The sequence below is a fragment of the Peromyscus maniculatus genome, chromosome 14, assembly GCF_049852395.1.
Source record: "Peromyscus maniculatus bairdii isolate BWxNUB_F1_BW_parent chromosome 14, HU_Pman_BW_mat_3.1, whole genome shotgun sequence".
Classification (NCBI taxonomy): domain Eukaryota; kingdom Metazoa; phylum Chordata; class Mammalia; order Rodentia; family Cricetidae; genus Peromyscus; species Peromyscus maniculatus.
In genome coordinates, this window is record NC_134865.1 from 54,145,214 (window position 1) to 54,165,990 (window position 20,777).

Sequence of the window (20,777 nt, forward strand, 5' to 3'; positions counted from 1 at the left end):
CTCAGAGTCCCAGGCTCCCAAAACGTTTATGAAAAGAGAACCAAAAGCAAAGGCTCAAGCCAGGCAGAGTGGCACACGCCTTTAATCCCTGCACTCAGGAGGCAGAGGCAGGTGGATCTCTGTGAGTTCAAGGCCAGCCTGGTCTACAGAGTGAGTTCCAGGCTAGCCAGGACTACAGACTACAAAGAGAGAGAAGTGGGGGGAGGAAGAGGTAGACAAAGGTTCAAAGAGAACCACTGCATCTTGACAGAAGCAGTTGTAATCTACCCAGAGAAGAACTGGGGAAAGATGTGGGGTAAAATTTCCTAAGGACCCTGGAGTCGATGATGTCAAACACCAGGACCCATGCCAGCTGCTACATAATTTGCACAAAATTGGGCAGGGGGAGCAAGAATGCCTTCGTTGTCAAGAATTCTGATTTAAAAAAATTCTTAAAAGAAAATAACAAAGATGACAATAAAAAGAACCCTATGGGATTCTTACATTTTCCTAGAAAAAAAATATGATCAAAAGGAGACAAAAAGAAAACTTGATTGCAATTTGTTCCTTAGAAATAAACTGGGGGTTTGGGGGGTTGGAACATGACTTCTTTTGTATGTTAACTTTTACACTGTCTTTTAGCTGTGTGTGTCATGTCACATTTTGCATTTAAAAATCCATAGTGCCTGGAGAGAACACACCCAAGCCCAGAAAGCACACACAAGACAAAAATTCCAGAGGCGCCAGCACAAAGTGTGATCCGAATGCTGGGGAGAAAAGGCAGCAGCCGAGGGACTGACTCTCTTGATGGTCGACGGGAGGAGAGCCCGAGCTCACAGAGTGTCAGGCACACACTCATCTAGGCAGTCCTAGTCCTCGATTCCGTCCTGTAAAGTTGGACAGGTGGTGTGGTAACTATTGCTACTTCACATTTGCAGAAATGAAGGCAGGACACAGACCAGGTCCCCTGTACAAAGTCCTCAGCCAGCAGAGCCAGAGGGGACGCAAAGCCAGGCGCAGCTAAGCTCACGTGGGTTGTCTCCATGGGAAAAGGGGGTTCACCACCTAAGATGTAGCTCTCAGAAAAAGAGTGAGTTTAAAGGATGCCCCTGTGTGGAGCACACATGGGAAAACACACAGGACTGGGCTCTACAGTGCTTAACACCACAAACACATCTGGGGGAACCTAGGAGATACTGTGAGCCACAGACTTGGGGAGCGATGTATAAAATAGAGCTGCTATGCAGAGATGGAAACAGGCAAACACACTAGACTTCCCTTCCAGAATAAGACGACAAAAATAATGAAAGAAACCGAGAACTTCAGCTCACCCTGACTATCCCCAAGTCTTAAGGAAGACTGTAGAACAGGCTTGCATGGGACAGCCAGATGTGAAAGGAGGCATTCTCTTTGACCTCAGCAGCAGCCCACAGTAGAAAAGGAGGGAGGGGACAGGAGAGAAGAAATCCCTGCCTTAGTCCTGGAGTGCATGTGAATTATCAACCGAGAGTCCAGCAGAGCCAGAAACTGGCCAGCTGTCCCACTCCATTAGACCAAAGGTCCTAACAGACAAGATGGGTAGCGTTTTCCAGGAAGCCAAGTACCCAGGGTTAAGGCTGAGTCCAGAAGAAAGAGGAACCATGGGGCTCTTCCACAGAGGGCCTTGCGCCATCATCAGGAGGTTGTGAGATCTAGCACGTTCTCCAGCTTCCCAGGAAACAAATCTGCTTGCCTGTGAAGGCGAAACTAAACTCGGCCAGCTCAGACGGGAGGAGGTGCCTGACTCCAGCAGAGTAATTCACAGTCAAGTCCAACTATATCCTGTGTCCATCTAAAATAATCAGAGATGGTGGCAAGTTTCTCCTATTTCTTGGAAAAAGGGGGGGGAAAAAAGAACAATTTTCTAAATGTGGTGCCTGGGTGGGGTTCATTCGGCCCATATTATTCCACATCACTGCTGCTGTCCGTATTGTCCACAGTTTATAGGTAAGATTCCTGGACGGCATTAGGTACTTAAGAAGTGAAAAGATTTGATCTGTCCTTGTTTGGTTTCTGTTGCTGTGAAAAACACTACCAGCAAAAGCAACTTGGGGAGAAGAGGGCTTTGTCTGGCTCCACGTCTCTGTCACAGTCCATCATCCAGGGAAGTCAGAGCAGGAAGGAACTCAAGGCAGGAAGTGAAGCAGAGACCACCGCGGAAGGCTGCTTACTGGCTTGTTTAGCCTGCTTTCTTACAGAACCCAGGACCACCTGCCCAGGCGTGGCACCACCCACAGTGGGCTGGGCCCTTCCATGTCATCATTAATCAAGAAAATGTCCCACAGATGTGCCTGAGGGCCATTCTGATAAAGGCATTTTCTCAGTTGAAGTTCCCTCTTCCCAGGCAGCCCTGGCTTGTATCAAGCTGACAAAAAATTAACCAGGATCTCCCCAATCTGACTCCCAAGCCATTGTTCTTTCCATCAAAATGTCCAAATCTCCCAAAGAGGGTCCAAATCTTCCCAAAATCTACTGGGAAAGTGGAGGGAAAGGAAGGAACCTGCAATCCAGCTTAAAATAGGTCTAATTTCTGTTACTCTCACAGGGCCCCACACAGGGCCCCAGGTCCTCCTGAAATTATGTTGGTGAGGATACAGAAAAACACAATTAAAACCACACAGATGGTCTTGAGCCATGTGAAGAAGGCCTGTGTTGATTCACAGTGCAAGAGGCAAGATGAGCCACCCTTTGCTTAGCTCCAAGGACGGAAGTGGCAGACAGCTAACTGTGTCCTGCTTTTAGGATGACAATTGTCCTTGGCCTGTTGTAAACCCCATCGTGATTCATGTGACCAGAGCATCTTCTGTCTCCGACAGGCCATCTGTCACAGTCTGAGCAGCAATGGGGGCAGAGGAGCATGCACAGGTTCCTGTCAACTGTTTCTCCATTAAACTATGCAGCGAAGGGTCTCTTTCAGGGGACCTAGGTCCCGCAAGGGGCCCTGAAGTGGGGGAATCTGGGCACACTGCAATCTGCTGTGTGGATGCAGATAAACCATGTAGCCACTGCCTGTCCCCAATAACACTGGCATTCACTCTAATCCTGGGAAGGGCGGCAGACACTATCTTGTCCAAACCTCTCATTTTACAGAGGAAGAATTTGAGGTCTCTAGGGACACTGCAAGGTGCCTTCAACAGTACCTAGCCAGTTGATTTCAAGGATGCAATTAATACTCACATTCCTTCTACTATCCCAGGCCACCTCTAAAACAGATGCCCAATTCAAGGTCTCTCTGCTGATGACCACTTGTGACCATCTCTGATACCTGTGTACTAATAAAAATGAAACCCTCTCACCCTAACCCTGCAGAGGTTCCAGAGTAGACAGGTCCTATGATAATAACGCTGACTTAGAGGAGCAGAGTAAGGTTCTACAAGAGGCCCCTAGGGTTCCACAGGGGACTCCTTGTAAAGAGCTGTGTTCTCTGGGCCTAGGGAAGAGGCTATATTCTTCTGACTGCACCAGATAGCTGATCTCATGGCTCTGTGTCCACAAGCAACCCTGAGCTACACCATAGAGAGAATAAGGTAAAGCACCAAGTTAAGGATAGAAAATTATCCCAGAGATGTGAAGGAAAGAAGAGACAGGAGCAGGCTCTTGTCTTACCTAAAAACTGTGGACAATACGGACAGCAGCAGTGATGTGGAATAATATGGGCCGAATGAACCCCACCCAGGCACCACGTTCAGTAAATTGTCCTATTTTTTTTTCCTTTTTCCAAGAAATGGAGAAACTTGCCGCCATCTCTGATTATTTTAGATGGACACAGGATATAGTTGGATCTGTCTTGACAAGACCACAGGCCATCTCAAAATGGTGGTCATTATTACTTACTGCCTGTTCTGTTTATAGAGGATATAGGGATGAGACTGGAAAATAATATGTTTAACTCTCAGGGCAGTGGCAGCTTAAATTTGAAGAAAGTTTTAAGATCATTTGAAATGAGTCCCCAGTCACATCCCAGAAATCTCTCCCATGGTCTTCCACACAAGGTAACCATGGTGGTTTGAAAGAGGCTCACAGGGCACTATTAGGAGGTGTGGCCTTGCTGGAGTGGGTGTGGCCTTGCTGGAGTAGGTGTGGCCTTGCTGGAGGAAGTGTGTCACTGGGGGTGGGCTTTGAGGTCTCAGATGCTCAAGCCACGCCCAGTGTGGCTCACTTTCTCTTCCTGCTGCCTGCTGATCTGGATGTAGAATCCTCAGCTCCTTCTTCAGCCCTACGACTACCACATGCCGAAATGTTCCCCACCAGGTCGATAATGGACTAAACCTTGAAACTGTAAGCCAGCCCCAATTAAATGTTTTCCTTTGTAAGAGTTGCCAGGGTCACCATGTCTCTTTACACCAACAGAAACCTAACTAAGTCAGCAACCTTCTGCCTCAACTCCAACATAGGCTTTGTGCGTGCCTAAACGGTGCCCAAAGAACTACTCCCTGCCCCAGTGTGAAAATTCCAAAGAGGCCCCTGATGGCTGAGACTGAAGAGGAAAGCAAGCAGGGTTCTAGAGAAACAGAGGCGAGGGTCCCAAGGGTTCACTGTCCCTCCTCAGGCCCAACAGTTCCTCAGCTCTGCTGGTGGCCATTAGGGACTGAAGTAAAAGAATCCAAAGAGAACGCCAATGACACCACTCGCCTTCCCAAGGCACAATCTCACATGGGCGTGGGGGGCTCTCTTTCTGGAATCTTCTCACCCTCTTTTTCTCCCCACTTTCTAGTCATCAGCCGCTCTTCCCTCCTCAGATCACTCTCCTACAAAACGTCCTTAGGCAACCCCATAATGCCCCTGTTGAGGCATGTGCCTTGATCTCACTGACGAATGTCGCCACCACCCTCCTTGTCATTGACAAGCCTTGATTTTAAACGTCTGTGTGAGTTCGTTTGAATCAAGGTCCTTCTCTCTGGCCTCACAGGGAACTCTTGGAGGGCAGGGCCTAACCCTATGTTCTAGCTTGCTGTTATATTCCTGACACCCAAAAAGAGCCAGGGCCTATGGGTATAGCTCAGAGGTAAAGAACTCCCCAGGGTCCAGGCTTCAGTCTCCGGTGCCATCAAAATAAAAGAGGAGAGGGACAGGGAGAGAGGCTAGGTGGGCTGGTAGGTAGGTAAGCAGGCAGCTCTGTGTAGGAGGGAGCCAGGAAGGACGTGGGGAAGGGAAAGTCGGCACCCCCGCAGGTCCGGCCACTGGGCACACTGTTTTCTTCTGCAGAGTCATGTTCTGCTGGCCTGCTGTTTGCTTCACTCTGGCTTTATTCGATTACGTATGTATTTTGGCTGCAGAAAGTACTTCCCATTAACCGAACACAGTGCTCTGGGACATGCCTGCTAGTCACTAGCTAAACTCAGATACAGCCTCCAGTGACTAAAAGGTAAGTCCAAGGATTTTACTATTTGGATACTTTTCCCCAGTAAAATCCGAAAATTCTAATATTTTCTAACTCAGGTTAGGCTTGAGTGGCAAGCACATTTACCTGCCGAGCTATCTTGACCGCATGGGGGTGCATTCTTGAGGCATATACAAAGCCACTAGCCTACCTCTCAAGGAAGATGAGGAGCTGGCTCCTGCAGCTGATCCCTTGCTGAATCCCATATCCACTCTGGGATAGTCTGTGGTTTCTTTTTTTTTTTTTTCTTTTTCTTTTCTTTCTTTTTTTTTGGATTTTTCGAGACAGGGTTTCTCTGTGTAGCTTTGGAGCCTGTCCTGGATCTCGAACTGTAGACCAGGCTGGCCTCGAACTCACAGAGATCCACCTGGCTCTGCCTCCCGAGTGCTGGGATTAAAGGCGTGCACCACCACTGCCAGGCTGTGGTTTCTTATTTTATTCACCTACAGGAAATCTGCCTTTTTTCTTTTTCTTTTCTTTTTTTTTTCTTTTCTTTTCTTCTTCTTTTTTTTTTTTTTTTTGTATTTTTGTATTTTTTTGGGTCAGGGCTTCTCTGTGTAGCCCTGGCTATCCTGGAACTCACTCAGCAGACCTGGCTGGCCTTGAACTCAGAGATCCGCCTGCCTCTGTGCTAGGATTAAAGGCGTGTGCTACTATCACCCGACTTTTAGGCTTTTAAGCTAGTCTTCCTCCTCTTCCTCAGGCAAGTCTGAGGCCACAATGCCCCTGTCCAGGGTGCCTATGCCCATGCCTTACCTGCTCCACCTACAGGCAGGAATGTGACCTGTCAGGAGTCTAGGACCAAAATGCTAGAGTCTAGTGGATCAACCAGCAAACTTACACCCACGGAAAATCCTACAGGAGACTGAGGCGGAGACGGTGGCTAATGTCTGGCCCAGGTACTCCAGAGTGAGGAGATTCTAGGAAGTCAACGTGGGGCCAAGAGAGAAGATGGCAACTGAGTCCTCATCTTCAGCTTCCTGAGCTTGTGGGCCCTAAGAGAAGTGGCACAGAACACATGAACACAGGACTGGGCGTGGCGGGTGGGTGAACATGAACTTGGAGCTGCAAGAGAAGCAGCAGTCAAGTCACACAAGGCAAGCTGAGGTTGGTATGAAGGGCTGGCTGAGTAAACTCCAAGTCGGTAGGAAGAGCCGAGGCCGGCCAGAACAGACAGGAAGCAAGTCCAGTGACACTGCAGTGGGAGCTGTCCCAGCAGGTCCTGGCAGCCAGTGGCTGACGCCATGTAGACACTGGACAGCAAGTTAGCCAGGCTGGCACTTAGGAAGACATGGAGACAGGAAGCAGAGACATTCAAGAGTGGGAATGGCTATACTGCTTAATGCTACACACAGGCATCCAGAACAGGCTGCTGGACTCAGAGAGAAAGGGTCAAGGCCCTGGGGAGTACAATGAGGATTAAAAGCAAGCTCTATGCAAGGGAGTTGTGAATGGCATCCTTGGGTAAAAGGAATTTTTACATTTTAAGAAACTATGAGTAATCCAGTTCAAGTAACCATTCATTTGTTCATTCATCCATTCATTTACTATATGCACATAGTGAGGACCATGGCATGACCCTGGAACAATGCTGGGAGCAAAAGACAATATGTTCTGGGAGACAGAGACCAGCTCTAGGGAGCAAGCGCCTCTGAAGGAAGACAGAGATGGGCCAGCAAGGACCTCAGGAGAATGTCAAGCTCTCATCTAAAAGGGAGCAGGTCTAACTAGCCCCAAATCAAGTACATTTCCACTCACCTCTGCAAGGACTAAAGAATGAGTTGCCTAGCCTTGCCTACAGAGCTAGTTCAAGGCCAACCTAGACTATAGGAGACTCCACCTTCAAAACTCACAAACATAAACAACCTACTTGAGATCTACTGAAGGCACAGGCAGGAGATAAACCAAACTTGAACACAATTTGGATGCTATGGCTCAGCAAGCAGACTGATACTATTCATAAATATAAGGAAATTAAAAAGCTTTACAAAAGGGCCATACAAAGGAACAGTGAGATACCCTGCTGTCCACAGAATAGCAGTGAGATACCCCACTATCCATAAAGGAACAATGAGATACCCCGCTGACCACAGAGTAATAATGAGATATCCCACTGTTCACAGAGTAACAGTGACATACTCCACTGTCCACACAGTAACAGTGAGATATCCTGCTGTCCACAGAATAACAGTGAGATACACCACTGTCCATAAAGGAACAGTGAGATACCCTGCTGAACAACAGGAGTGGACAAGCACCAGTCTAGAGCCCAGGAACATAAGGAAACTGGCAGGACCAGGAATACAAGCACACACCAAGCAGTGTGTTTATCAAGATACTAAAGGTAGGCATTTAAAAAATTCATAAACACATAGGAAAAAAAAAACCAGAAACATTGTTTTAACCTGTGTCTTTTAAGAGAAGGAAAACAGATATTAAATTAAAATGAAGTAGCAACATTATCTTCCTTTGTAAGTCCATATATTTCCCAAGGCCTTTTCATAGTCATCCCCCACCCACCCCCACCCACCCCCACCCACCCCGCCGTGTGTCTTTCTCTTTTAGTTATTTGAGACATAGTTTCTCTGTGTAGCCCTGGCTGTCCTGGAACTCACTCTGTAGACCAGGCTGGCCTCAAACTCACAGAGATCCGCCTGCCTCTACCTCCCAAGTACTGGGATTAAAGGCATGTCCCACCACTGCCTGGCTCATTTTACTTTTACTTTGGGCAGGGCTAGGGCTTGAACCCAAGGCCTGTACATGCTAGGCAAGCACCCTACCACTGAGCTATATCGCCAACCTCGTAATTAAAAAAAAAAACAACTTTCTTATTACATTATTACATTTACTTTATTTTCTCTCTCTCTCTCTCTCTCTCTCTCTCTCTCTCTCTCTCTCTCTCTCTCTCTCTGTGTGTGTGTCTGTGTCTGTGTGTCTGTATGTCTGTGTCTGTGCGTGTCCAACTTCTGGGAGTCAGTTCTCTCCTTTCGCCACGTAAGTCCCAAGAGTGGATTCAGCTCATCAAGTTTTGCAGCAGGCACCACTACCTTCTAAGCCATCTCACCAGCCATACTTCGCAGCTTTTTATGGCACTATCCAACTGCCATTTTGCTGAATGTCTTCCTAGCAAACCACCCACCACACAAAATCCTGACCCCACCTACCACCCCCAAAAGATAAGATTTCCCATAACAGATCATCATTCTCCAGTGCCTCTAGTAACAAGTAACTGGTCTTCCCCAGTTTGAAGAAATAGGCCGACACAGACCCGTTTTTATAGGCAGTGGCTTTTTACAAGTACTTTAAAGCCGTGATGTTCAAGTCACTGATGCAATACTGTAAAGTAGCACAAGCCATTAGTTTTAAAAGAGGTCTGAGTCTTCCATCTCAGGGCCTGGCTGACTCCCTTGGCTATCCACAGCAAGGCTGCTGGCTGCTTCTTCTGTGACCTAGGCCCATCTGTGGAACAGACCTTGACTATTAGGGGGGCCCCCTTCCTATTTCTAAGCCCCTTCTTCAGCTAGCATGTTCTGGCCAATTACGGCAAGAACGTGACTTTAAACAGGGTCTCTGGGAATCTACTGGGCATGGACTCAGCTGAGGGAGGCAGGTATTTTGTGGCTCTGCTGTCCTTCCTCCTTTAGGCCTGTACCTGAATCAAATAATGGGTATCCTTCATGGCCATCTTGGACCAAAAGGAGACAGTGAGGTTGGAAGCCAGGTGCTGGGATGATGGATCTCTGAAATCACTGTGCAGCTGCCCTGAAATCCTCAGACGTCTTTTCAAGGGTAGATGAGGGTATCACTCAGTTGCCGTCACTCTGTCTGTTTTTATGTGACACAGAGTCCAATTGACACCCAATGCCAATTACGTGCTAGTGAAGGTTAGTCTACCCCATACACATCCCACTGCCAGTAAACAGCAAATGACTGAAGCAGGTGACCACAACAATAAAACATTTCAATCAGCCACTTTTTACTAAGACTTCATAACTGCTTGATGCCTGCCACTGCTTTCTCTTTTCCACACAGTCAGCCACATTCTTTTCTTGACTAGTTCAAGCTCAAATGACATATATTTTCCGATATTCTGCCCTCATATGACAGTGACCAAAAAAATCCAACCTTCCATAACCCTTAGTAAAAACAAAACAGAAGAGTGTCCCCAGTTTACAAGACATGAAGAAGTCACAATTCCCAAGATGGGAGCAATGAGCAAAGTGGTCGCACACTTTTTCTGAAATGACTGCAAGGAGGCTCACACTGGCATACACAATCCCAGGCAAACACCCACCCACAAACTCCTGCTCACACGTAAGATCCACAACCTCTACCAACATCGGCACCAACAGGATGGTAGGTAGCACATTATGTCTTGACAAAGGCCTTTAAGGAGTCCACTCCTTCCCTGAAAGCTCTCCACTTTCAAAGACAGATGGAACCAGAGCCCTGGCTCCTGGAAGAGACACGCAGGCTCCTGCCTTCTTCTACAAGCAGTACAACTTGGCAAGGCAGCGTCTCCTTCCAAGAGCCTTGTTCTCACAACAGTAATCTTGTAGAAGGTCAAACTTTGTATGTGTAGCTTCAGATTATGGTCAAAGTTTAAACTTGATCAAGGAAATTGTAAACTTTTACACTTCCATTACCCTGGCCCAGATTTCTCAATGGGCCAAATTATATAACATTATTTCACCCTGTCTAGCTCTCTCAGAATAGTAAGAACATAAGAAAAAGTTAAAGAGGATTCAGCTTCTACCTTACTTTTTTTTTTTTTTTTAACCAACGCATCTGCCTCTTATCCCACTACCCAAAGTAGCCTCTGGGCTGATGTTTAGACACTGAAAGTTTCAATTTAGTTAATACATTTAAAGAGCAGAGTTTTTGGACAAGGAATGAGAAAACCATAAAGTCACAGCAAAGAGAAAAGGGAGGTAAGATTTTTCACTCATGAAACTCAATTCTTTCACACCCACTGTTAAAGTATATACCTAATTGTTCATATTCTCACAAACAGGAAGTTTTCTATTATTAAAAGGGCAGGGAGTAGACAGAAGGGATAAATGAAACAAAGGTCATTTTAAAGAAACTGCAAGCAAAGTATAATATCTCTCTCTATATATATGTGTGTGTGTGTGTGTGTGTGTTCTTTCTCTCTATATATAAGTATATATTCTATCTATCTATCTATCTATCTATCTATCTATCTGCCTGTCTATCTATGTCTGGTAGGATAGGCCAAATGAAAAACTTAGCTGGGTGGTGGTGGCCCACATTTTTAACCCCAGCACTCGGGAGGCAGAGGCAGGCAGATCTCTGAGTTCGAGGCCAGCCTGGTCTACAGAGCAAGTTCTAGGATAGCCAGAGCTACACAGTGAAACCCCTGTCTCGAAGAAAAGAAAGAAAGAAAAAAGAAACATCCCTTCTCACTAAGGAAAAGAATTGCAAATACTCTCTTCTTTCGCATTTTCTGTTTTCCCTACTACAAATCTACCTACACAACTGCAAAATGCATCTTGGAAAGCAGACTCACAACAGCATCCACAGAAAAATAAGCCATGTCAGGCACAGCTCGGATAAAAACAAAGTCTGGGCCGGGCGGTGGTGGCGCACGCCTTTAATCCCAGCACTTGGGAGGCAGAGCCAGGCGGATCTCTGTGAGTTCGAGGCCAGCCTGGGCTACCAAGTGAGTTCCAGGAAAGGCACAAAGCTACACAGAGAAACCCTGTCTCGAAAAAACCCAAAAAAAAAAAAAAAAAAAAAAAACAAAGTCTGGCTGGGCGGTGTTTTGCGAAGTGGTGGCGCACGCCTTTGATCCTAGTATTTTGGAGGCAGAGGCAAGTGGATCTCTGAGTTCAAGGCCAGCCTGGTCTACAGAGCAATTTCCAAGACAGCTACACACACACACACACCAAACAAACAAACAAACAAACAAAAAACCAAGTCTGAAGAACTTCTGGGCTCAAAGCACAAAGATGTAGAGAGTAGTCCCAAGAGTCCATGTCACCCCCAAAGTTCTTCACCCGAAATACCATCCTCTCAGGGACAGGCTACTCTAAACGATCTTAAATACATACATTCTCTGCAGTCAGTCTGGACCAGTGAGAACACCAGGAAGCACATTTCTAGCTGTTCCGCCAGCCCACGTGCAAGACTGAAGTCTCTACCAACTTCTCATTTAATTATACCTAACACTGAGTTTACAGCCCAGTTTATAGATTCCGGGTATTTAATACACAGTTACTTCTCAGTTCCCTGCAATTACACGCTAGTTATGGAATTCATTAATAGCACCCCTGGGCTAACAGGAGGTCTACAACACCACCGGTCAGGTCACGCTCTCCAACTGACACTGCCACCTGTACTGGGACCCAGTTAAACACACACCTCTTCTTCCGATGGCTGACTCTCCAGTGAGCTGAGACGTGGAGATTGAGATGCAGACAGGCTATAGAGGTTTGCCTTCTCTGCTGCTCCAGAAAGGGGATATCCTCTTTTGGGGGATTACATACACATTTCCCACAAGTAGGAAAATTAATCTATTTCTGCATATCTCGGTCTCCATTACTGACAACTCTGCCTGCTAATTATAAGTCCACAACCACCCCAGACCCCTCAGGTGCCTCACTCTTCTTTCCACACACTGCCACTCAATGGCAGAAGGTTTTGACATACGGCTCCACCAGGAACCCACATCTACTGAAGCCACAGAGTGAGGGTGTGGCTGCTCTTCATGCCCAGCCCAGCCCAGCTCTCCATACTCACTGTTGCTGGACTTAAGGTCACGGTGGATGATGGGGACAATTGCCTCATCATGTAGGTAGTTCATCCCTCTGGCAATCTGCACAGCCCAGTTCACCAGGATGTCTGGGGGAATCCTCTTCCCAGACAACACTCTGTTCAAAGGCCCTCCACGGGCAAACTCCATGACCAAGCAGAGGTTGGGTTCCTTCAGGCACACCCCTCTGAGGGCAATGATGTTCGGGTGCTTCAGCATGGCAAAGAGCTTGGCCTCTTGGCGAACATTCTCTATGGTCTGGCTGATGTCCTCATCAGGGTCATGGCGAGCTGCTTTCACAGCCACCTCATCGCCTACCCAGAAAGCGCGATAAACTTTCCCAAAGCCCCCGATGCCGATGATCTCCTCCAGGGTTAGCTCCGCAAAATCAATCTCTAACACTGGGAAAGAAGAAAACAGGAAGTCAACCATTTCCTTTGAACACCATATAACTAACCACACTTCCACTGGATGGGCAAACACAGCCATGGTAGGAAAGCAGGACCTTCCTGTAAACGCCATATGCAGCAGAGACTGCGGTTAACTTCATGTGCATTATTCTTAGTGACTAGCAAAGAGTAGGCATTCGATAGATGTTTACTGTAAAGTAAATCCTACTTGGAGAATCAGGAGACTCTTATACAAGACCACCCCATTTTAACCCAAAGGAATACTGGAGCAACCTTTTTTGAAAATTGCTTAGGTTCATTTGTTCTTGGTGGTGAGAGGCACACAACCCAGGGCTACAGTTTGGTTTGTAAACAGCTTCTGAAATAACATCAATAGATAAAGAAGGACAGCAACTCCCGGGGCAAGGGTGAGTGGAAAAGGGACACATGAAGAGAGCCCTAGAGGAAGCGTAGAGGGGGACCTCATCAGACAATGAAGGGGCAGGGTAAAGGACAATCTGGGCAGAGAGAGGGACATGAGCAGTCACATGGCACACGCCACTGCAACATCAGGGTACGTGACACCTCAAGGACATTAGGGAGCCCACAGCGGCTGGACTGTTGGCTGACGCCAGCCTCGTTGGGGATAACCAGGTGGTAATAAGCTTCCGAGCAATTCTAAAGGACTTAAAATTACTCTAGAAGCAACATGTACTGTTTAGGAAGGGAGTTTTGTGGTTTAGAAAGGATACCAACTGTGACAGCCATGCAGGGACATAAGGGACCAGGGTGCGGCTCAGTCGATACAGGCAGAGCCCGGCATGCATGAAGCTCAGGGTTCAATCCACAGCACCACATAAAACAGGGTGGCGGCACATGCCAATAATCCTACACTAAAGAGATAGAGACAGGAGAATCACAAGTTCAAGGACAACCAAAGCTCTGTAGCAAGTCTGAGGCTAGCTGGGTCTAAAAGGAGACCCGGTCTCAAAAGGAAGAACCATTAGGGAGGCCCTTGCAGTGACCCAGGCCTGCTGAGCCTCAGAGGTACTGAGCACAGAAAGAACTGAGTCAATGTGAAAGACTTCCAGACTTGGTTCTATCGGGATCTTAGTTCCTGAGAGGTACAGGAAAGGAGCCTCATGGGAAACATTTCACTCTGGTGGACCTCAGTGCCTCAGGTCCATCCTTGACAGTCACCTCAACCATGGAACCTGCTTCCAAGATCTAGAATCTGAACCTAAGGTATTTGATTATGCCTTCAGCACCATTTGGAAAAGGTAACAGTAGCTACCAGTGATAATCTATCTTGGGCTAGATAGAATGTTAAGAACTAACTGAGCACAGTGCTGTTTCATGTGTCTCTCCTAAAACCCTGTTCTCTTTTGACTAATTCAGACTCATCCCTCACATTTGAACTTCAACATCCATTCCATAGAGAAACTTCTTCTAACCTCAAGACCAAATGAGGGCAAGCGCCTATCAAACACCTTTGCAGAAAACTATTCCACAAAACTCACCAAGATTATCACTATTTAATTACTCATTCACTGCCTATCACCTGTGACACTACGACAGCCACAGGACAGAGATTCTGTCTGCCACCACTGTGCTCATTGTGACAAATATTTAATGGGTGACCAATCAAAGAAATTTACCTAGGTAGGGCAAACAAATATAGATCTGTTTAAAAGGGGTGGGAGGGGGGTGGGTAGGTTTCTGGAAGAGAGAATAACCACACACTACCAAAATAAATAAATAAAACAAACAAACCTAGGAAAACAAAGACGTATTTCTAGATTTTGGCAAGAGCAAACTGTTCTTCCCTCTGTGGTCAGCCCCATCACACCCCATTGCTCATTTGGATACTGATGGGGCTCAAGTTTTTGTTCTTACTTAATCATAATTCTTTTAATCTTCTCCTCTTCTTGTATTTTGCAAAGCAACTGTCAATCTGCACAAGGAAAACTCTCAGGAACTAAGTCAAGTGGACTGTCTCTATGTACACAAGAAGCAGAGCCCATCTTGACCCTCAAAGTTCCACAAGTCTAACGAACCCTTTGGGGATGCAGTGCAGCTTAGTGGCAAAGTACATGCTTAGTATCTGCACAGTCCTGGGGTTAGTCCCTGGTACCATGAAATAAAGAAGAGAGGGGAAAGTTATTGTCTTTTGGGGTATGGGGGGGGGGGGTTCCCTGAAGAACAAATGACATGACAGAACCTGCAGACTAGCAATCAGCACCCACCCCAACATCCTTCTAGCACCTCACCTTTTAGTATCAGAGGCTAGAAAGCTAAGAAACTACAAGTCCCAGGATCTCTTATGGCAAAGGTACTTACTGGATGTGAACTAAGTGACACACAAGATTTGCAAAACAAAGAGAGATGGAGACCGTTTTTTTTGGCTGCCTGTCCTGGCAAGCATGGCTGTCTGCAGCAGCATGCCAGTGTCCGGTCACTAGCTCTGTAGCTGTGCAAATGGATGTTCCATAGCGAAGCGGCTGCCTGTTCTCCAGGCTGCAGACACAAGAGGCTACCCCCGAAGCTGCCGTCTCCAACAGCAGCTCCAGATGCCGAACCTCATCTGTGAGAAGCACAGTGCCAACTTGCTGGTGCAGCTCTGCAGTGCCCAGAGCACCCCCCATCAGGGCCTCTTCTCCAGGCCCTCCCAACAATTCTGTAAGCGCCCAATTTCCTGTGCTGAGTCCATTTCTTGCCTAAAATAGCTTCAATGTTTCTGAGTCCTAAAAATGAATCCTGACTAATTACTAACTTTTGTCTGATGTCATCCACACGAATGAGGAAACACGCAGACAGTAAAGAGAGATTAGAAACCTCTTTGAAAGATGCATGTCTACCTGGTCTTTGGAGGCAAGGAATTTTATTTTTCTACCAGAAAAGCTCCATGCCTCTTGAAGGAATTGAATCGATCACCCTGTTTCTTCAACTAAGTCTCTGAATTAATTAACTATACTATTTCTCTTATGCGCACCCTCTGTTTCTCAGCTCTGAAGCACACTTGTCAACACACAGTGGGTGTTCAATGTTTAGCTGAGGGTGTAAAGAAAGATGGGACTTTGGTCTCGGGTGCTGAAGGACAGCTCCTCCGGCAGCGGGGCAGACAGAGGCATGACATGGAAGGGAAGGAAAGCAGTGACCTCTCTGGGGTAGAAGCTAAGATCTCAGCTTTCCCCTACTGAGTTAAGAAACATAAGGAAGTCAGCCTGCAAGAAAAGTACAGAAAATAGCTTTCCAATAGACAAAGACAACCTGGAGCGGGAGCAAGGACTTTCTTTTTCTTCCCCTACTGAGAAGTCCCTTCCGCCAGGCTTCCAGGGACTAGACCTTCAGCTGCAGAGGGCATGAGGGCTCGCCTTCCCTTCTCTGCTCCAGTCAAGACCTGGTTTTAAGCAAGAATCAGGTCAACTTGCATTCAACACACTTTTTAAAAAAATTTTCTGTGGGAGGCTATTTCTAGGAATATCAACAAAACCTTATTTCATGTTGAAGTCAAGATGTTATTTCTCCAGATTGTATGCTTGGAGGCTGACTGAACCAGCCCGCCTTGTGGGCTTAGGGGCAAGGGAATGGTATACTTTGTTCATTTCAAAGTCTTCTATACAGAGCCAGGTGTGTGGTACACAGCTGTTAATCCCAGCACTCGGGAAATAGATGCAGGAGGAGCATAAGTTCAAGGATAGTATGGGGTACATAGTGAGATCCTGTTTCAAAAAGAAAGATAAATAAGTGAAGAAAAAAAAAAAAAAAAAACACTGTACTAGGGCAGGAGACAGAGATGTGGGGATCGCTAGGACTTCTAGCCTCCAGTCTAGAGGCTAGTTGAAAATGCTCCAGGTTCAGTTAGAGACCGTCTGAAGGTAATAAGGCAGAGATCTTTAGAGGACACCCAGCATCCTCCATTCATGGGTACATGTGTGCATGGGTACATGCATCTGATGCATCTGCTCACACACACACACACACACACACACACACCTTAAACATATCTAAAAATACATTCTTACATTTGTAGTGAATTCAGGAAAAACAAATGTAACTTAATAGTGACCTTAATGCTGTGTTGCAAACAGACTAACACTAGCGTAGAAGAAACTTTTTAATAGGGTGACAAACTGAAGCTTTAAACTTTTCACCTTTTACAAAACGGAGGATGAGAAATCTCTCAGGTTATATTGATTTGTCATCCATGGAGAGCCAACCCCTGGTACCTACAGTAGCAGGATATAAAATGGCTTATAATATCACTAGTGTATTTTTCCTTTGATAAAAGAGTCATTTCCCCTTCTGTATTGACTAAAGCTTGAAGCAAAATTTTCACTTGAAAACCACACTGTGAAACTAAACCTGACTCTCGCTGCTTGCCTAGACATAGGTATTCCATTCGCAATCCTGAACATGTCACATGCTGTAAGTCCCAGAGGGGAAGTTTAAAAGGGTATCTCTGGGGAAGAATTGTCAGTGCCTTTACTATTCCAGATCCTGGGGGGGGGGGGTGAGGAACGACAAGGTTTTGTCAACCATCTTTATCTTCTGAGTGACACTAACTCAACTGGTGGACAGAGCTCTCTCCCAGTTGACATTCCTATCTTTTCAAAGCACTGACTAAAATTTCGTCTTTACTTCACCAGTCTCCCTGTTGTGTTCAGAAGCATCTCCTACCATCCTTTTATCCCTTGGTTCTTAACACAGCAGCCACCACTCACCAGGTACTCAAGAATGAGCTTCTGACTGGAGCTTTGTGAACTATCGAGAATAATGCGGTCCCAAGTAAGGCCAAGCACTTACCAGAAATTTCAATGCCAAGCTCCTCAAGTGAATTCCTTCCCCAAGTACAAGGTCCTCCCATCTGGGTTCCAGGCTTAGGAATCCACTCCATCCAAGGTACCGTCTATTCCAATAAGGTGAGTCCTGGTCACATTACAGAGACTCGTCTCCCAAGGCAGCATACTGCTGGCATGTCTGGCACTCAGCAGAAAGGTTCTTTTAACCTAAGTCATGTTCACTCCTGACTGCTCTGACAGCCAGGAGCACAAGATGCTGAGGGAACTGAGAGGCTGCTTGTGAACTTGACATAACTTGTACACTGTCACGTTAGCTGTCCCTAAAAACATCACAGAACTCCACCCACAACGGGCTTCAAAACCTCATTCAACGTAAGTTCATCAACCAAGCTCATCTCCAACACCAATAATTCCAAACACCATGCCTGGACCTTTGATTGGCCTATGTCTCCGCCAGCGTTGCCTAATATGCCAAAAATATGTAGCACCCAGAAACAATCTAAAGTGACTTGCCACTTCCGGGCATTATACGTATCAAAATGTATAAACAAGAAACTTCGGATGAAAGGGGAACAGATCTAAGAAGAACTAGCGATCTGAGCAATTTGACAGTCAAAGGACCAGAAGGAAAAGAAGAAAAAAAGAAGTTGCAATTGTATTTAAAACTCATCTTGGGGCTGGAGAGATGGCTTAGAGGTTAAGAGCACCGACTGCTCTTCCAGAGGTCCTGAGTTCAATTCCCAGCAACCACATGGTGGCTCACAACCATCTGTAATGAGATCTGGCACCCTCTTCTGTATACATAATAAATAAATAAATCTTTAAAAAAAAAAAAAAAAAAAACCTCATCTTAAAGTAATGTAATTGTTCGTGTAAAAATAAGTAACAGAAAGATAACTGTTGCAGATGAAAATGTAATACTAAGTATCAAAGTTAGCCCTTTGCAGTGACTTAAAAAGTAGGGTGCAAAGTACATAAAACAAGGAACTAACTACCAAGTATGTAGTAAGAATGTCTTCTAACTGGAATTATGGAAACTTTTAAATACTATAAGCTACACTTAGAGAAATTCACATCTTCTAAAATAACCAAGTGATTATGGGATTATAATGGCAACTTAACTCCTCTGAAAAACAGCAAAGAAAATTTCGTTAGGGGCATGGAACAGGGGGTTCTTGGGAACCTGATGAAAACCAGGACACAGGGAGAAAGGCCCTGGAAGGGAACCCTGGGCCTGCGGGCCCCCACACCCTCCGAGATTTGGCCAATGCCAAATATAGGCAAGGATTATGGGTGAAAAAAATATGTGTTGTCTGAACGATATGGCTGTAAGGGACAAGGACTTAGCCACTGTACCTGGTGATCCTGAACTCCCACGAGGGAAAGACGTACTTTCTCTAATTATTTCTCCACTCAGGATTTTGCGCCCTTCCCCCACACATACACACCTTTCCTAACATATTATTTGGTGAGACTCCTCAAGGTACAACTTTGAGATACAGGACGAGAACCCAAGAAACCAACACGAGATTTCCAAGGCACCTGACTCTTGAGTTCGTTCACACATGCTTCCGGGACTTGTGAGCCTGCCCAGGCAGGCGAGAGACACCTCCACTTCTCTCAGGACAAATACCTTTAAGAGGCGGGGACAAGCGACAGAAGAGGTCCGCCAGGTCCTTGGGTGGGGGACTAAGGTTACTGGTGACAGTAACCGCCTGCTCTCCAGAAACCCTTGCTGATCTGGAGGGGCACAAGGAGGGAGGGGATGGGAGTCTCGTGCTGGGGGCTTCAGGAGTTGCTGTTTGAGCAAGTCAGGTGGAGGTGAAGAAGCCCAGCGTTCCAGGCAGGGCCTGCGGCTCTGGAGCTGCTCGGTGGCACCAGCTAAAGCCCCTGCAGCTCGCACACCCCGGCCAATCACTCCCCACCCCTGACCTCTCCTCGCCCACCCCAGGCCTCACCCTCCCCTCCCCTCCCCACCGGGCTTCGGTGCCGCCTTCTCCTTACGCTGAATGGGCGGGTAGCAGCTGGGGTCCTCGGCGCCCGGCTGGCAGCGGCTGGAGAAGGCGCTGCGCGGGGTCACGTAGTTGCTGGGGAAGATGCCCACCCGCTGGTTCAGCTGTCCGGTCCACCAGCCCTCGTCGCCGGACACCTGCGAGTCCTTGGACAGCACCTCTACCACATCGCCCAGCCGCAGGGTCAGCTCGTCCTCGCCCGCCGCCTCGTACTCGAATACAGCCGTCCAGTAGGGCAGCGCGGCGTGGGAGCCCAGGTCGGCGGCCACCGCCTCCTCCTCGTCCTCCTCCTCCTCGGCCCCTGTGCCCGTGGCATCCTCCCCCGGCGGGGCGGCAGCGGCGCTCGCCAGGCAGCCGAGAAGCGATCTGGAGGACTCCATGGAGCGGCCGGTCCATAGGGTGCGGGGCGGCCGCCCGCAGGAGCCGCCGCCGCCTATTGTTCATGCGGCTCGGCAGCGCTGGGGGCTCCGCGCCCCCGACGGCCGCCGCAGGTAGGGCCCGGGCAGGCGGGGCGCGCGAGAGCCGCGATCGCCGGGTGCGCACCGCGAGCGCGCACCGCGGACAGGAGAGCGGCGCAGTGCCCGCCGCCTGGCGCCCTCGCGGGCGGCCTCGCCCCTCGGCGGCTCCCACCTGCTCGTGCCGCCCGTGCCCGCCGCCCGCTGGCCGCTCCCTCCCCGCTCCGCCCCGCCCCGCCCCGCGCGCCCCGCCTCCCCGCACGCCCGGGACCACCTGACGCGAGTCTGGCTCCGCCCCAGCCCTGCGGACCCGGGGGCGGGGCCTCCGGGACAGGCCCGCCCCCCTCGCCAGCCCGTCCTCCCATTGGCCCGCCGCTGCCGTCCGTTTCCTGGGAGAGGCTGAGGCCTCATTGGGTGGCTCCCGAGAAGGTGAGGCAGAACGTGCGATCGGACTGTGGGAGCCGGCTGCGGAGCCGGCTGTCTTTGTCTGCGCCGCTTGGTCCTACCGGCTGCGCCAGTTCCAGGTTCAGATGGCCAAGCTCTTGGGTCTGCTTCGGCCTTGGGGACCACCAGCTTCCGTCCCCTCCCGCCTCCACGCACACACTCGCACCCTGGAACCTTAGGGCCGGTGATGGAAGAACTCTTCGGATTGCACTGCTGGCCTCGATGAAGACTGCATGCATCTCTGTGAGAAGAAGTTCCAGGCCATCGTCAGAATTCCGAAAGGGAGGTCACCTAGTGGAGCTTCCGCAGGCTGGGGAAGTCGTGCGGGACCAACTGGTTTGCACTTGCCTTGTGGAGCTGACTGTATCTTAGGACCCTGGTGATGGCTGCATAGATCACACCAAGGACCAAAAAGCAGAGTGAAGACTGGTGTTGCCCCTCTAGGGCAAGGGCCGACCTATACTATGTCCTTTTGTTACACTACCCCCCCCCACGCCCCCAA

The 20,777-nt window shown here is 48.1% G+C and overlaps 1 protein-coding gene across 4 annotated transcripts in view; it reads right to left on the reverse strand.

The window, feature by feature from the left end:
- Map3k9 (mitogen-activated protein kinase kinase kinase 9) overlaps positions 1–19,863 on the reverse strand; it is a 76,444-nt gene extending 56,581 nt beyond the window's left edge. For 2 of the 4 annotated variants that reach the window (XM_006973078.4, XM_076550980.1), the window contains exons 1-2: positions 19,369–19,862; positions 12,161–12,574 (exon numbers count right to left, since the gene is read on the reverse strand). In XM_006973078.4, the coding sequence (XP_006973140.1) occupies positions 12,161–12,574; positions 19,369–19,756 (802 nt within the window). In that variant the 5' untranslated portion in view covers positions 19,757–19,862. Of the gene's footprint in view, positions 1–12,160; positions 12,575–19,368 lie in introns of all 4 variants that reach the window. The other 2 variants (XM_042260860.2, XM_006973079.4) reach the window with 2 other exon arrangements.
- Between the last annotated feature and the right edge of the window lie 914 nt (positions 19,864–20,777).